Below are 17,598 nucleotides of genomic sequence, written 5' to 3' on the forward strand. Positions count from 1 at the left end.
TATCCTGGCCAGGCAGAGAGGGTCAGAGGGTCACTAGACAGTCAATTTAGATCCCGTGTCTACCCTTGACCTTGACCTTGGCCCTGCAGGGCATTTAAGGGAGCATCTCCGTGACTCCTGGTTGGCGCCTTCCCATTGCATTAGAGCTGCTCAAGCAGAGAGACCTGCCACAATTTCCACAAAACCAAGCATTCAGGGGGTCCTCCTGAAGGCACAGAATGTGTCTTATTACACATGATAAAACCATTACAGCAGGAGAGCGTTTTCATATCTCTCCAAGAACACAGTTCGGGTTACTAGATGACTGTTAAATGACACATTTAGGGGACGGCACGTCGAACCAGGCTCGGATGGTGGGATGCAGAAGGTCACAGAGAAGCTGGGTCAGACCCAAGAAGCCTGTAGCACCAAGATGGAAATCCGACGTCCCTGTCACGATACGTGCTTGGGCCGTGGTGGGGAACCAAAGCTGCCGGTTTGAGAGAGCGAGAAAAGCTAAGGCCAAGTCCCTCTGGTGTTTCCAAACTTCCTCTCTCCACCGGGCTTTTGGTTTCCCTTTTCAAGCCCTCTCGCCCCACGTAGTCTGCCTCATGCCTCAGGTCAAAGTCCTGGGGCTCTGAGCCCCAGACCCACACGTACAGGACCTCTGGGTCCTGTCCCCAGATGGGGGTCCTGAGGAGGGGCTGAGTCGTGTTCTAGAAATCTGCCCCGTCGGCTTCATCTCGATCCAGGAAGCTGCCCACAGGCAGCCTCATCTACTCTCCCCCTTCGCTGGCAAACTGAAACCGGCCTGGTGCCTCCACAGCCATCCCCTTCTGACTTCTTCATTAGCCAGACCCGCTCCATCGATTTCTTTTCCTCTCCTCCTCCCCAAGAGCCAGGGCAGCCCCAGAGGGAGGGTGAATCTGCTCAGACCCCGGGGACACTCACAGGCCGCCTGTCCTGGGCAGAACCCTGACTCAGGAGTCTTCCTGCCTTCCTCTGTGTCCCCAGGACGCCACCAATAAATTGGCGCTGCAGGGCTAAAAATAACAGCATCTGATCGCGCGCCTCCGTATATCCATGGCAACACAGGCTGCAGCCTTTTCCTGTTGCTCTGGAGTCTGACACTCAGCTCCGGCACCAGGCCCTGGTGAAATCAGCAGCTTCCCCCGCTGCCCTGCCCATGACTGTGGCCACCGGGCTGGGGGCCTTCAGACTCCCACGTGGCCTCCAGGGTCCCCACGCCTGAAGCTGTTCAAGGAACATCCTCGTTTCCGGGGAAAACGGTGGCTAAAGGAGGGACTGACATCCCATTGCCACTTTACACATTCAGGCATTTCCCAATAGGGATTCAAAGTGGTTTCTTGGTGGGGGAGGTGAGGGGGACGCACACATTGGAGGGACATTTCTCTTGGAAGGAGCACCCCAGCCTGTGCCCTGGCACCTACCCAGGGTTTAATCTGCACCTGCCAGGGATCATGTTTACACCCCCTCCTCTGCCTCCAGTCGTGGCACCAGCTCCCCCAGGTCTCCAGGAAGAGAAACGCCCAAGGGATCAGAGTGAAGCAAGGAAGCCGTTCGTTTGTTTCTGCCAAACTAAGGTCATCTTGCCCTGATGCCCGGGGACGGATTAAGTGGCCCAGGGGGAAGAGCCTGCCAGCCGGGCACAGGAGAGGAACTGTCTAGAGAACAGGTGCAGGGATGGCAGAGCCTTTTGGAAAGGGGCCTGCACTGGGCTCAAGAGACAGGACAGTATGAAAGGATCCAAAACGAGATGGGGTTCTCCTCACAGCAGATCCCGGCTGGTGGGCGACTGCGTCCCGTTGCCCTTTGGGGAGCAAACTGGCACAGGTCTCAACTGGTTTGGCTCCAACCCGGGATCTATGGGCAAGGGGAGATAAACCACACTCCCGCTGTGCTTTGATTGCCCAACCCCATCTACCTTTGTTCTGATTTCTTTTTTCCTCTAAAAAGCCCTTAAACACATGCATTTGCCTGATGGCTTTTAGAACGCCTGAGGACCACCCCCGGAGAACTCCTAGCTCCTGGGAGGTGAAGGGAAACAGTTTTGTGGTATCATTACTTTCAGCTAACAGCGAAACAAAGTGCCCTCCAAGTTCCTAAAACATCCAGCCCTCCTGCCTTTTTGGCCAAAGACTTCTTGGAGCATAAATATCCAAGAGAGAAACTAGGCCCACCCACATTCAGAGGCAACCCGGGGTGGAAGCCCTTATCTGGAGGGTCCCAGCTGTTAGCCATCCTGAACTCAGTAGCAGTCACCTGAGTGTCTCCCAGTACCCCCCCCAAACCCGTTGGCTGAGAGGTACTCATAGAAATGCAAATCTGTTTTAATTAAGGTGGCTAATAAACAGCAATTATGTTTGCGCGATTTTTGTTTTGTTCCCAGCATAAATTTGCCTGTCCTCCAGATCCCTTGTTCCAGCTCTTTTTCCTCGCTTTTCCACCACCAGAGCTCCAACCTTTGCCCCGGGGATTGGGAAGGGAGCATGAAGGTCTCCATCCCTACACCCCTTGTTCAACCGCCCAATCCAGCCAGGAAGTTAGCTGAACAAATGGCTGAATTAGCCTCTCCTCCCTCCCCCTCTCCCTGCCGGGTGGGCGTCCTGTAGGAAAGACTTAGGTTAGATAAAAGGCAGAACTGGACGGGAAGCACTCTTAGATTTCAGGTTCCAGGTGGACTGTCTAGGCTGTGGGATGAGGTGGATAAGGCAGGTACTCCTGGAGACATCGACAAACATTTCCCTCTCTCTGTCTCTCTCTCCCTTCCTCCCCCCCCCCCCCCCCCCCCCCCCCGACCACACTAGATGGGATGTCAGGATCAGCTTTGGAGCGTGGTCTCACCTGGTGTGTAAGTGGAAGCAGGCAAAGCAATGAACCACGGGCTCTCCTAAGACACCTAAGAGATGAGAGCTGTGAACATGTCCGGCCATTGGTGATCCCCAATGTGATCTCCCCTTGGTAGAGGAACAACATCCCACCATTTATTTCTCTTCCTCCCGGGCTTGCCCAACCTTGCGAGGACTCCTGGTTTGTTAGGCAAGAGCACCCTCTCCTGGCCGTGGGGGAAAATGGCTTGAAAATGGAAACCCCTGGGTAAGGCGGAGGTGACATTAGAGCCAGCATTACTTAGTGGCTTTCCTCCCGGACACTTCCCCTACTCCCTTCTCAGTTTCCCACCTCCTTCATAAAGCTTTCCCCACCATCCGCCAGGCAGCACTATTCTCTCTCCTCTGAAGTCGGTCAGCACTTCATCCATACTGCTCCATTGTACGAACACTCACCACCTTTTATTACAGTTATTTATGTCTTCTGGGCATTCTGACTTAGAAGCGTTCACTCGTCATCCCTTGAGAGGTTTATGACTGAACGCTTAATTTATCTTCGAGTCTCCTGCCTTGCACTTTACCTTACACATACAGGCCTTCGGTAAATGTTTGCTGAATACTTGAATTAATGGATCAACTTCTGAACAAGCCCAAGAAGGGTCCAGCCAGGGAAGCTGCCTTTCCTGAATCCCTGATGTGATGCTGTCTCCCCCACAGGACCCCCCATCATCTCCAGCACCCAGACCCAGCATGCCCTCCACGGGGAGAAGGGTCAGATCAAGTGCTTTATCCGGAGCACGCCGCCCCCCGACCGAATTGTAAGTGCCCTGGGGCCGGGAGGGGAGGGTTTGGGGTTCTGCCAGCACAGCCAGCGGCCTGGCGGGTCACCTCAGCCTGCAGCTTGTAACCACCGGGCCAGTCAGTGCACAACCTCCAAGCTTCCTGTCCTCTGTGGGGGAAAGTATACCTGCCTTGTGTCTCTTGGAAAGGCATCACGAAGACAAGGTGATCCCAGGGTTCATCTGCAAGTGCATTTAACTCTGCTGTCCAGCTGTGCCCTAACAGTAATGCTTCCAAGCAAAATCTGCATGCTGGGAGCAGAGGGGCAAGCGAGGTTGGCTGAAAGAAATGCCAGGTGAGGGGCGCCTGGGTGGCTCAGTCAGTTGAGCGTCCGACTTCGGCTCAGGTCATGATCTTGAGGTCTGTGAGTTCGAGCCCCGCATCAGGCTCTGTGCTGACAGCTCAGAGCCTGGAGCTTGCTTTGGATTCTGTGTCTCCCTCTCTCTCTGCCCCTCCCCTGCACATGCTCTGTCTCTCTCTGTCAAAAATAAATAAACATTAAAAAAAAAAAAACTTAAAAAAAAAAGCCAGGTGATTTCTTCCCTTTCCTGGGTTCAAGGCAAACTTTGGCAAAATCTTAAAGAGTATGGTTTATAGTCCGCAGACTCCCTTTCTGCATGCCCTAGAGTCCTTCTATGTTGGCCTCCACTGCCCTAATGCCCACGGAGAGCCCTACCCCACTTATCAAGGTTTCGCCTCTAAAAGTATCATTCCATTTCCCCTCCCTTCCTCAAAACTCACGCCCGCAGTGCAGCTAAGGCAGCCTGAAGAGTTCACACTTTGGCCCTGCTGGGTGTTTGCGTTTGCAAAAGCAAGGGTCTTCACCCAAGTCCATCGGAAACTGGTGCAAGCCCAGGCAGGAAAACAAAGATGAGCATTTTCCAGCATTCCTGGGAGTCAGATACTATTTTTAGTAAATCCCCATTGCCTAGGACAGACATCTATTCTATCAGGACATAGAAGACTGCCCCAGGATCAGCCCCACAGGGCTGTTCAACCCTCCCACAGTGCGGTGGTGCCAGGGAGGGCGTAGGGGACGCGCACTGAACAACAGGTGCCTGTGACTGCCAGAGGCTGGGCTGCTGAGGCTTTAAAGCTAAAGATGTCGTTCTGTAAACTCCGATTATTATCAGAGTATTATTGCTGTTACATACTTTCTCGGGCATTCAATTCACTCACCATCCAAAAATTCACACAAAAATTGCAAGAATTCACCCATAGAACTGATACCTACACCTCCCCTTTCGCTTCACTCTTTAATATTTTAAAATGAGGGGCACCTGGGTGGCTCAGTCAATTAAGTGCGCGACTCTTGGTTTCGACTCTCTGTGAGATCGAGCCCTGCATCAGGCTCTGTGCTGGCAGGGTGAAGCCTGCTTGGGATTCTCTCTCTCTCCCTCTCTGCCCTTCCCCCCATTCTCCCACATGCTCTCTCTCTTTCAAAATAAATAAATAAACGTGTTTAAAATTTTTAAATGATAACTGTAACACATGCCCATTGCAGAATAGTCGACTCACTCTTGATCTCTCTCTTCATAGAGCTCTGACTCTTGGCCAGTGGTTCTCAACTGGGACAATCTTGCCCGCCCCCCCACCCCGGGGACATTTACCATTGTCTGAAGACATTTTTATTTGTCACAATTGGAAGGGGGCCACCAGCATCGAGTGGGTGGAAGCCAGGGATAGTGCCAAACTTCCCTCAGTGCATGGGACAGCCCCCACAACCAGGAATGATCCAGTCCAAAATGTCACCCACCCCCAGCATGAGAAAGCACTGTTGGCTCCCCAGTGCCCTCCAAGCATTTGCCTGCACTGACCACCACCTTCTCACAAGATGAGGCTCAGTCACTCTGGGGCTGGTCTTCTGCCTCCACCTGCCAGGGCAGCACAGGGTCAGGGGTACCCACACAGGCCAGCCGAGGGAGGGCTCCAATCGCTGTCACAGCGTTCCTTGTTTGCCTGGAAAATGTCCCAGTGCAGACCCACTTAAGGCTTCCCTTAAGACGATGGAAATACCATCTGGGAGGCAGCATGGTGGCTCTGGTAGGCATCTTCTCCTAACTGAGCAACTTGGACAGGCCTGGTCCTGGAAGGAGAACGTGCTGGAGTCCGGGACGTCGGGGCGCTACACGGTGGAGACGGTCAGCACCGAGGAGGGGGTCATCTCCACCCTGACCATCAGCAACATCGTTCGGGCTGACTTCCAGACCATCTACAACTGCACCGCCTGGAACAGCTTCGGCTCTGACACAGAGATCATCCGGCTCAAGGAACAAGGTAGGAGCCTCCAGGGCCACCAGGGGGTGATGGGACCAGCAGACCCCCTCCCCACCTAGGGCAGGGCCCCAGGCAAGGTCTTCCGGGGTCCTGAGGGGACAGAGCCCAGCTAAGGCTACAGGCAGATTGAGCCCAAGGACAAGTCATAGCACTCTTCCTAATGTGCTACACGGCCTTGGTCAGGTCACCGAAGGGGCCCTCTTTGGTCCAGGTCCCCCAAGACAAAGCCATTATCCCACACCAGGAAAGGAGACGGGGAGAAAGCTGCTGAGGATGATGGTTCTTCAGGGCAACGTTTCAGGGATAGGTGACCGACCACAGAGCAAGCCAAATTGACTGCCATGATCAGCCTTCCAGCAGCTTCAAGGGCCCTGGCTTCTGTGCACTTGGCATTTCCCTAGTGCCCTTAGGGGTGTGTGATCCACGGAGGACTGTCCCTGCGGGGATACACCGGAAGTGATGTGTTGGGGAGCCTGGCCTAGCCTGTTAAGATGACAAGCCAGTCCGGTCACCTGAAAGTCCCCCAAAGTACACATGCTAGGCTGAGGGGCAACACTGGAGCTGCCCCAGTCCCCGGAACTTGGGGGGTCAGGTTCAGATCACCTGTACTTCCTCCAGGAACATAAGAGACACACACACCACTGTGCTCTGAAGGCCCCCCCCCCACCCCCCGTCAGAGGGCAGCGCTGGGCAGGAGGGCTCAGACCTGCTGGGTGCGTGAGAGGGAGGAGGAGAAAGGGGAGGAACAAGGCTCACCCCACTGTGGCCTCATGTACAGACTGCCCAGCTCCTGGTCAGGGAGATGCTGAGTACTCCAGTGTCTGCTCTAAGGTCTCATGTGGACCAGAGGGTGGGAGCCTCAGAGGGGCGCGGCAGCACGGTTCCCAGAAGCTCAGCGGACGGCTGGTCCTGGGACGGGCGGCACATCTTGCCCCTTTGCCAGGGGACTCGGTCTGTGGCAGACAGGACGGTCCAGGGTCCTCGGCCCTGGCAGCGTCCGACTCCTCCAAGATGAGGGCTCACCCACAGGCTGTCAGGCCCCAGCAAGAGTTTCTGGGCCCAGCAGGTGGTCTCAGCTGGACCCTTTGGACCTCAGCACTACCCTGTGGATCAATGTCTCCCTACACCTCTTCACTAATAGGTGCTGCTTTGCATAATGCTTTGCACATAATTTGCATACTATCATCTACACATCATCCTAAACCCTCCCAGCGCCCCCTCCCCGTTGCGTGCCCTCCATGTCTTCCCCTCAGTGCCCCCACCTCCATGCCCTCCCCTTAGTGTTCAAACCCCAACCTCTCCAGACACTCCCACCCTCCCAAGCTTAACTTCTCTCTCTGGTCCCTCCCCCGCTCTGGAGTCTCTTCTAAGTCAGTCTGAAAGAACTCCAAGTTCAGTTCAGTTAGCTTGGGTCTGTGGGATGGTCCCGGAACCATGAGAGAGGAGGGAGCCCCTCATCCCAGTCCCCACCAGATGGCCGGCCCCAGTCCCACCCCACCCTGGCCAGCCAGGCCCTGGCTGTGGACGCTTGCTTTATTTCCAAACAGGTTCGGAAATGAAGTCGGGAGCCGGGCTGGAAGCAGGTACGGAAGGAGACATGAGACCTCCCTGGGCGGGGAGGAAGGGACCTCTGGGCTAGTGGGGGAGGGACCCTAAAAGGGGGAGGGAGGCCTGCGCAGGCCACTAACTTCTCTGCCCTCCCCCCCCCCCCGCTTCCAGGCTTTAGTGCAGCCAGAGCAGGGAGAGGGGTTCCCAGCCAGCTTGGGTCCACGGACTCCAGAGACCTGTCCCCTCTGTCACTGCCACCAGAGCCCAAAGGCTCCTCGCAGCCCAGGACACTGGTTCTTGCTCCTCCCCCTCTGTCCCTCCCATCCCTTCTCTTCTTGGAAGCCCCACTCCTCCCCTCTCGGGTCAGCTCGCCCCCAGGCCTGGCCTCCCTCTGTGTCCAGGCTCTCCCTGACTCTTCCTGCTTCTCAACATCATCACCAGCTTGGCCGTGCTTCCCAGGATGCCAGGGCCTCCCAGCACCTTGGCTGCATAATCCATGCTAATCCATGCTTTCTGCTCAGCTGCCTCTGCCCCCCTTCCCCAACACAGCTCCCCATGGAATTGTCATCGCACCCATCCTGCTGAGGCTGCTGGGCAGTGCCTCCCTCTCTAGGCTCCCAGCAGCAAAGCGGTCATCGGGCTCCCAGGATTCAGTGGCTCTGTCTTGGGACCCCACAGGAGGACCATTGCCCCGACTGTCCAAGCGGGAACCCAAAGGGAGAATCAGGGCATTGCAAGCCAGACTCCATGGGGCCCGACAAAGACCATAAGGAAGATGTGGGGGGTCCTCTGCCACATGGACCCTGAAGGAGCTAGGCCCTGCCAGTTCCTTCATCAGACTCCTTGTGGGGCCCACACACCCTCCCCTTTGGGCGGACATGCCCCTTTAAGAACATCAGCCCTGGCACAGGCCAACTCCCAGGCAGCACACTACAGCTCCTGCTGTATTCTCCCTGTCACCCCTCAGAGCCACTCCCAGCGCTGGAGGTGGTATCGCCTTCCTGTCTCCATCTCACCTGTGTCTGTTCACACTCATCTGCAGTCCCTGACACCTTCCTTCATGGCAGAGACCAGTCCCCCTCCTTGGAAGGAGGAGAGGCTGAGCAGGCCGCCCCTCCCTCCAGGCCCTCTCCAGGGGACATCCGAGAAGTAAAACCTGCACAGGTGGCCTAGAGCAGACCTCAGGGAGCCAGGCAAGGAGAAAATACACAAGCGGGTTGCACAGGGAATGCCACCCCGGTGGTCCCCCTGTTCCCAGCAGACTCTCTCTCTCTCTCTCTCTCTCTCTCTCTCTGCCCCTGCCTGCCCACTCAGGAACAGTTCTCTAGATAAGTCGGTGCCTTCCCAGCTGTTAACAAGTCGAGGAAAGGTGACCTCACAGGATGCCAGAGTCAAAAGTCACCTTAGATACTATTCATTGCCTGGTTCTCTAGTTTTATGGGAGAATATTGAGGTATGGAGAGCTTAAGGAACTTTTTATGGTCATCCTTTGGCTCTGAGCTCGTCTGAGACAAGACTCCAGTTTTTCCAAGGAGACTCACTAGGAATCGAGGAGGAACTAAATCAAACGCAAATTAATAAAAGTCAAAAGTACAGAACCAATGAGCTTTCCTTTCCTAAAAGAATTAAAACCTGGAGATAGAATCACCTTATTTGCCCAAAGCAAGCTCATGGGTCTGAGTTCTACTGAGCTCTGGTCCCCTCTTCCACTTCTGAGTGTTGGAGCCCAACCCAAACACTTCCCATTTTTCATCCCTGAGTGTTCTCCACATCCACCTTCTCCTGTCCCCTCCCCTGTCACTCTAACAGTGATCTTGGCCACCAAGAAGCAGGTGATGAGTGCACTGCTGTGCATAACCCTGGGGTGGAAGGAGAGTACCAGCATCATCACCAATACTGTCATCCCCAGGCACCTGCTCCCCCTGGGGGGAAGACACCCGCCACCACCCCCCAGCTGCATCCAGAGGCCAGAGCTTGAGGGCTTCTTCCTCTCTTCCTTGCTTTAAAGCAAACAACAGCAATGAGAGGCTAACCCCCAGCCCAAGACAAATCCCTAGACGTCCTGCAGTCATCCACACTGACGATGTGGGACAGGTTAGGGGACAGGGAGGCTCTAAAAGGACTTTTCTTCTCATCTAAGGTTCTGACCTGCTACATTTCTTCCCATACAGAAACAGGAGAAAATACTTGAATAGACCTGGAGCCAGGCTCAGTTCCAAGGCCTTTACCCGCATTCACTCATCTAATGTTTATTTATTTCTTGAGAGAGAGACAGAGACAGAGCGAGAGTAAGGGAGGGACAGAGAGAGAGGGAAACACAGAATCCAAAGCAGGCTCCAGGCTCAGCTGTCAGCTCAGAGCCCGATGCAGGGCTCGAACTCGCGGACCACAGGATCATGACCTGAGCTGAAGTTGGCCACTTAACTGACTGAGCCACCCAGGCGCCCCTGCATTCACTCATCTAAACCCCATAACAACCCCCCTGAGTTGGGTACTATAATTATCCCATTTTAGAGAAAAGAGAGGTGAAGTAAGTTTCTCAGAAGAAGTGATGGAGTCTGGGCTGTACCAAGCACGTGAACTTTAGAGGATGCTGTGTGATACAGCAGACAGAGCTAGGTAGGGAGCAAGAGGAAGCCTGGATTTGCCCTGGCTCTACTGTAGCTGTGTGTCCTTGACCAAGTCAAGTGACTTCTCTGGACCTCAGTGTTTCCATCTACAAATGGGAGGCTTGGACTCAGCAGGCTGTAAGGTCTCCCTGCCCCCGCATTTTCTAATTCTATTCCCAGTGGAACTCTTCAGGGCTCCAAATCCTGTGCTCCGGCCCATATGCAGCCACAGAAGGACTGGGGCTATCTGGAACACCCCTCCCCCCATACCTGCCCCTCCCCTTCTGCATCTCTACTGGGCTAGGGAGCTAGACTGCGAAAGAAACTCAGCAGGGAGTGAGGGCTTGCCTAGCTGGAGGCTTCTCTCCCGGAGGGCTGCCTAGATGCCCAGAGCACTGGCCCAAGAGGACTGGGGGGTGGGGAGGTTCGAGGAAAAGGATAATTTCTCCTTAGAGAGGTGGGAGGGGGGAGATGCGATCCCATGCACCCCCCAACCCCCTCCACCCCAGCACCTCAGACTTGGGCCTCTGGCGGCTACTACCCTGATGCCCAGCAGGCCCCTGCAGCCACTGCCCGACAGAGTATTCCTGGTTTAGTACAGAGGGGAGCTAAAGAGTACCCAGCCTTGCTTCTCATCTCCGGGTAGCCCTCCCCGCCCCGCCCCTCCCCGTGTCTGCTTGCCTCCCTCCCCACCCGCCCCTGCTCCTGCCCTCCCCCTATCCTCCCACCCCTCCTCCACCCTGAGTCCCGCTGGAGCTGACCCCTGTTGGACTCGGCCTATGCCCGCCCAGGCCCGCAAGGCACTGCCCAGGAGGGCCTGAGCGCAGTGGTCCAGGACCCTCGGTAAGGCCCCCGCAGGGAGAGTCGGCTTCCCTGGATTTCTCATCAGCCCCGCCGGCTTCTCTCCCACAGAGTCTGTGCCGATGGCCGTCATCATCGGGGTGGCCGTAGGAGCCGGTGTGGCCTTCCTCGTCCTTATGGCAACCATCGTGGCCTTCTGCTGTGCGCGCTCCCAGAGAAGTACGGGAGGGACCCCCGGGATCTCAGGGAGGGGGACAGAGAAAAAGGCCAGGCTTAGACTGCCCCGGAGAGCAAGTAAGCAGGAGTGCAACGAGCAGGGGGCCCTAACGGTGCTGTGAGCTGCTGGGGCAGGGATGGGGTCTTTGTTTGCACCTCTGTACGTGCAGTGCTGTGTGTATTGTCTGGCACATAGTGGGCTCTCAGCTGATGTGGAACTGGACCGAACTGGAACTCTGACAAGGCAGTCAGCCAGCACTTTGGATGGAACGCGTGCGGCTGCATAGGAGGCAGAGAAATCTGGGAGGGCGGGGAGGGGGAGAGCTGGTTTGATCTTTGCCCCCTCCGACTTCTGCTAGTCTAACCAGAAAGGCAGGTCACCTACACATGGGGTTGGGGGGACGGGTGCGGAGAAGCATTCGAGGAATCCCTTTGTGAAGACTTTTAAAGGTCTGTAGTCACTAGCAATAAAATTCTGGAGTTTCACCCCGGAAACACCCTGACGTTTCGTGCGACAGACACACGCGTGGAAGCGTCCGACGGGATGGCTGAGTGGAGGAAAACAGTGGAGACATGGTCTTCTAGCCTTACCTTTTCCCACCATGTGAGCTTGGGCAAGCCACCATTACTCTAGGCCTCAGTTTCCTCATGTCTAACAGCAAGGGATGACATGGTGTGACATTTGTGGCCCCCCGGGCTCTAACGTTCTATGATTCTAAGGCACAAAATGAATAATCAGAGTAAGCCTGATTACCGCTCGGCAGCTCTCATGTACTAGAAGAAAGCTGGATGTCCCCCACGAGGTTTCCTCCGCTGCAAATTCCGCAGCCTTGGCCCTCTTGACTTCCCCCAGTGAGGTGGTCCTAGAAGCTCCCTCACCCCCTTCTCAGTGGAAATTACAGGGGAGAATGTTTTAGCAAGAATTTTCTGACAGAGCTCTCCAGAGGATTAATGGGCCGCCCCCTCTAGAAGGCGTTAACACCTCCACTGTGAAAACACTGACATAGGAACTGGACCACCCCATGTGGTCCATGTGATGTTTCCGCTTTGGGCAAGGGGGGTTGGCCCCAGGACCTTGAGGTCCTTTCTACCAGTAAGATTTGTGACTATGTGGAGAGATCAGAGCCTGGTAGAGTAGGCCAGAGAAGACTTTTAGAAGAAGGTGAGAATTGAGAGGGATAAAAAGCACCTAGCTCTGTAAAGCAAATGGATGTGGATGGCGTCTGAAGCCAGGACAACAGCAGCGAGAGGCCGAAATGCATGCAGTAGGGCCAACAGAGGAAGAGAGCTGAGGCCCCAACAGCCCACAGCACGTCCACACGGGTGTTCTACTTGGGGGGGGGGGGGGGGCGGTGCGGGGAGCCTGAAGCCACTGAGTTCAGGGACTGAAGGGTAAGCCCTGGGGGTGGCGGGGGCGGCAGGGGCTCAACATCTCAGGCCCTAACACCTGAGGATGAGGACTGAACCTGTCATCTGTCCTTGCCTATTTTACGTCCAGATCTCAAAGGGGTTGTGTCGGCCAAGAATGACATCCGAGTGGAGATTGTCCACAAAGAGCCTGCGTCTGGTCGGGAGGCTGAGGAACACCCTACCATCAAGCAGCTGATGGTGAGAACGCCATCTTATCCCGACCCCACCCCGATCTCGATGCCCTGAAGGTCCTGGTTCCAGAGGCTTCTTGGTCGCCTGGATGCTCTCCAGAAGTAGAGCATCAGTCAAGATGTGCCCTCCCCCCCCCATAATAGGTCAGACACCTACTCTCAGCCAACAATGAGTTGTCGTCCGTCTATTACATTGCACTTGGTGTTCTGGGAGACTCGAAGATGTAGTCCCAGCTTTCAAAGAACCTGACTATTCGGTAGAGAGACAAGACATATGCATAAATTGCCATAACGTTGTTGTTGCATAATACATAATTCTTTTTTTTAATTTTTTAAATGTTTTTATTTATTTTTGAGACAGAGAGAGACAGAGCATGAGCAGGGGAGGGGCAGAGAGAGTGGGAGACACAGAATCCGAAGCTGACTCCAGGCTCTGAGCTGTTAGTACAGAGTCCGACACGGGGCTCAAACTCACGGACGGTGAGATCATGACCTGAGCCGAAATCAGACACTCAACCAACTGAGCCACCCAGGCGCAGTATAGAATACATATGTATTCTATACATAATTCTATACACACATGAATATTATAGATATTTGGTACATGCCCTGCCCCTCCCCCACCCCTTCCCCCCAAAAAGTCTGCAAGAAACATAGGTTCCTCTTCGGAAACTAGACTGCTTACCAGAAGCAAACTCATAACTTTTCCAGCAAACCTAAGCCTGCCCCTCCTCTTCCTGATTCCCGTTGATAGACAGTAATCCACCCAGTTATATGAGCAGGAATCTGGAAAGCCATGCTAGAAAACTCTAGTGCATACTATGTCATGGTTAAAATACCTTGGAGTAGCAGCAGCAGGCAAGGGCGTGGAGAGCATGGACTTCTCTGTGCCTCAGTCTCCTCATCTGTGAAGTGGGGATGAAAGTCATAGAGCACAGGGAGGTGGTGACAGCTGAATGGGTAAACGCAGAAAGGGCTTGGAGCCCAAGGAACACAGTTAAGTGCTCAAGAAACGTGAGCCACCGTGTGTGGCTCTGAAATCACCCCTTCCCTTACCTGTCTCCACTAGACGGTGAGCGAGCTGCCTGTTCGTCCCTGTGTCTCAGAGCCTCACAGTTCCTGGTAGATGCTCACCGACATTATTGAATCGAACAGACATTTTCCTCATTGGTCTTTTTCTTTCTAATTCTCATTCTCAGGTCCTTTCAACTGCACCTCAAAAAACTGTCTCAAATATGTGCCCTTGCCTCTATCCCACCATCACTTCCCTACTAGGGCCTCATCGTGGCTCCCTGGACTACTACAATGGCTTAGTGGTCTCACCACCTTATTTATTTATTTTTTTTACCACCTGATTCAGCCCACCCTCCAGAGTCCACCAAAAAGGGTCCTTCTAGAATGCAAATCGGATCCTGTTACTAGCCTGCTTAAAATCCTTCGGTGGCTCCCCGTGTCGACTAGATAAAGTCCGACCGCCAAGCATGTCAGCAGGCCCTTCCTTCATCAAGAGGTGGCTGCTGGCCTTTCCAGCCCCATCTTCCTACGAAACGCACCCAGCCCTCCAGACATTCCAAAACGTTGCAGTTCCTGGCCTTGGAGTCTTTTTTTTACCTTGGAGGCTTTCCACAGGCTCTTCCCTCTGCCTGTTGGTTTTGTCTGTTGAATTTCACACTCTCCTATGAGAATCAGCTCAAATGTCACCTCCTCCATAATTGTCTGTCCTTGCCCTCCCCCTGCAGGAAGAGCCACGCACTTCCTGCTCTCCCCCCAACACTTTGCCTGCTCCTCTTTTATAGTGCATCGTTCTGCTTACGTGTCAGCCCCCCAGTTTTCTCGGAGTTCCACCAAGGGCACGTTCCCAAGTCTTTGCATGTCTCTTTCCTCCAGGCCTAACACAGTGCCTGACGCCTGACGTCACAAGAGTGGAAACCAGAGCCTAGATCCGGGAAGGGATGGGGGTCTCCGTAGATGGGTTTCATCAAGGCTGGTGTGGAAGGACCCTGGCCTGTCCTCCATCCCAAACAGGGCCTTAAATTCCCTTCACTTCTGGTTGCCTCAGACTGTCTCTAAAAGAGTGCGGGTTGCTCAGCAGTCGCTTAAGAGGGTGTGTGTGGTTGGGTGGGGTGGAGGGGGAGGGACCTGCTGAGGGCTTTGTCCCTAAGCCTCCCGTTGGGGAGACCTTAGTTCCCCGACTCCCTCTACCCCCAGGCCCCTGTATGGCTCTTCTAAGCCTGATGGGGGGGCAGGCTTAGAAGTTGAATCTGGGAGGAAAGAACTCTAATCCAGGCAGAACCAGAGCACTGGCTGGAATGAAACAGTATGGAAGCCCTCTGGTTGATTCATGAGGCTCCAGAAAGAGACCAAGAAAGTGAGTCACAAGGAACAAGAAACGTCCCAGCTCAGAGAGTGGGTGGGAGCCTGTCCTAGATCATGTCACGTGCAGAAGGGACGCCGGGGAGGCATCTGTGTGCCACAAAATAAGCATCACTGTGGTTATTCAGATTCATGTACCCACTGTGTGCCAAGCATGCTTCATTCTCCACCTTCAGTCTGTTATTTTAATTTTCAGTCATTTAGAGCTATGCCATTTCATTCATCCATCCAACAGAAACAGGACATTTGTGACGGCCCTACCATGTACTGGGCACTGCGCTAGGCATGACAAATCAAGATGATTGCCTATGATTCCGTTCCAAAACCATTCTGGTCAATGACCACGATATACAAGGCGCTGTACCGGGTGTGCTGGGGACCCAAAGAGAAGCAGGAAGTGATCCTTGCCCCTAGGTTCTTTGGCCTCTGCTAAGAAGATAACCCTTAGGACATTCAAGTCATTGCTATGAATAACAGGTGTGGCCCTTGTTGCCAGCATCTCACAGGTAGTTATGCATTGTGATTCTTTCCAAAAACCTTCATTAAGCCTTCAGTGCCCAGCAGCCGAGGTCCTATAATTATCTACAGATCCAGCTCCCTGATGCGTACACCTATATCTTCATGCACCTCAATCTGCGTACGCCTGGCCCACAATTCAGTACATGCTCCATGGATTGAATGGAATCATCCAAGTGAGATGCTCTATCTAGCCCAAGGGAAGAAAGTGTGGTCTTAGCAAACCTCCCCTCCCCCACTCGGCCCTCACCCCTACCCCTACCCCTCCTGTCTGTCTCTCTCTGTCTCTCAAGACGGGGCTTCGGGAACAATGACAACATCTGTAGTCTCCTCCTGCCTCCTTTACCTGCCTTCCATGGGCCAGGCAGCCAGAGGAGGTGGGGAGGGGGAGGCAGAGATGACCAGCCTCTTTTGCGTTCATTTCTCTATCTTTTCCTTGGGGGAAGCAAACGTTTAGCCCACCTCCAATCCACTGAGCGGCCGTTTCTGGGTTGTAGATGGACCGGGGTGAATTCCAACAAGACTCAGTACTGAAGCAGCTGGAGGTCCTCAAAGAGGAGGAGAAGGAGTTTCAGAACCTGAAGGTAAGAACAGTGGCAGGTTAGAAGTCCCAGCTGTGGAAGCCGGTCTTCGGAGCTCCTCCGATGCCCAAGCCTCAGATCCAGACAAACAATGACAGGAAACCGAGAGAGGCCAGAGGTCATCGTGGGGACAGGTGCCTAAGCCAAGACACTCATCTGCCGAAGGAGGCAAGAGAGTTAACGCTGGGGTCCCACTGTTCTCTCCTACAGCTTCCTCACAAACAAAAAATTTTAAACTATGTATCCATGCTCTGGACAAAAACAAGAAATAGAGTCTGGTTCTCAAATGGCTTTGCACTGCCCTGACATAGCGACACATAGCCAGGGGAGAGAGCCACGGGTTGCATCCTTTGGGGTCTAGCCTCCCTGTTGGCCCCTGAACACCTTCCAGCCCCCTCCCCTCGGGCACCAGGCTGCTCCTTCCAGCAACAACCCCCCCCCCCCATGTCCCCAGCTGTCCCCTTCCTCCTGTGTCTCCTTCAGCCCTTCCTGTGTAGAAGAGGACTGGCTCAGCCCAGAAAGCCCCCCTCACGGTCACTGCCCACCCAGTGACGCCGCTCTCGCTCTGGCCCCCTCCCAGGACCCCACCAACGGCTACTACAGCGTCAACACCTTCAAAGAGCACCACTCGACGCCCACCATCTCGCTAAGCAGCTGCCAGCCGGACCTGCGTCCCGCAGGCAAGCAGCGAGTGCCCACAGGCATGTCCTTCACCAACATCTACAGCACCCTGAGCGGCCAGGGCCGCCTGTACGACTACGGGCAGAGGTTCGTGCTGGGCATGGGCAGCTCATCCATCGAGCTCTGCGAGCGGGAGTTCCAGAGAGGCTCTCTCAGCGACAGCAGCTCCTTCCTGGACACGCAGTGTGACAGCAGCGTCAGCAGCAGCGGCAAGCAGGACGGCTACGTGCAGTTCGACAAGGCCAGCAAGGCCTCCGCCTCCTCCTCCCACCACTCCCAGTCCTCCTCCCAAAACTCTGACCCCAGCCGACCCCTGCAGCGGAGGATGCAGACTCACGTCTGAGGATCCCAGACCCGGGGGCCGGGAAGGGCGGGGGAAGGGGCAGCGCCACCTGCTGGCTCCCCAGAGACTGCGGGGCGGGGGCTGCGCAGAGGACCCCAGAGGCGGCGGCCTCCAGGACAGACCCCCGCCCCCAGCGCCTCTGCCGCCACCCTCCTCCGAAGCCCTGATCAAGCACAAACTCGGGTCCCCAGCTGCAGCGTGCCAGGGGCGGGGGGAGGGGAGGCGGTTACATGGTCAGAGGAGTTCATTACGAGTGCGCTGTGCTCCTTACCGGACACTCTGGTCCCCACCCCTTTCCCGGAGGCCCCTCCCACAGGCTCTAGAGGCAGCTATAACTTTGCTTTAATGAAACTGCCGTCTGCTCTCCGGCCTCCCCTTGAGCTC

At 55.0% G+C, this 17,598-nt stretch overlaps 1 protein-coding gene and 1 long non-coding RNA gene across 7 annotated transcripts in view; one reads left to right on the plus strand and one right to left on the minus strand.

Annotated features, from left to right (window-relative positions):
• The window catches only part of KIRREL3 (kirre like nephrin family adhesion molecule 3), a 550,840-nt gene extending 533,620 nt beyond the window's left edge, over window positions 1–17,220 (plus strand). For 3 of the 6 annotated variants that reach the window (XM_027036894.2, XM_027036895.2, XM_053203891.1), the window contains 7 exons: window positions 3,546–3,646; window positions 5,747–5,945; window positions 7,493–7,528; window positions 11,015–11,197; window positions 12,618–12,727; window positions 16,107–16,193; window positions 16,771–17,220. In XM_027036894.2, the coding sequence (XP_026892695.1) occupies window positions 3,546–3,646; window positions 5,747–5,945; window positions 7,493–7,528; window positions 11,015–11,197; window positions 12,618–12,727; window positions 16,107–16,193; window positions 16,771–17,214 (1,160 nt within the window). In that variant the 3' untranslated portion in view covers window positions 17,215–17,220. The remainder of the gene's footprint in view (window positions 1–3,545; window positions 3,647–5,746; window positions 5,946–7,492; window positions 7,529–11,014; window positions 11,198–12,617; window positions 12,728–16,106; window positions 16,194–16,770) is intronic. The other 3 variants (XM_027036897.2, XM_027036896.2, XM_027036898.2) reach the window with 3 other exon arrangements.
• LOC128311902 (uncharacterized) lies at window positions 11,601–16,962 on the minus strand. The gene is made up of 3 exons (XR_008290574.1): window positions 16,803–16,962; window positions 16,072–16,187; window positions 11,601–15,799 (listed from the first exon to the last, which is right to left on the minus strand). It is a non-coding gene; the product is annotated as an uncharacterized LOC128311902 (long non-coding RNA).
• Window positions 17,221–17,598: the final 378 nt, after the last annotated feature.

Source organism: Acinonyx jubatus, chromosome D1 (genome assembly GCF_027475565.1).
Source record: "Acinonyx jubatus isolate Ajub_Pintada_27869175 chromosome D1, VMU_Ajub_asm_v1.0, whole genome shotgun sequence".
In the NCBI taxonomy this organism is placed as follows: Eukaryota; Metazoa; Chordata; class Mammalia; order Carnivora; family Felidae; genus Acinonyx; species Acinonyx jubatus.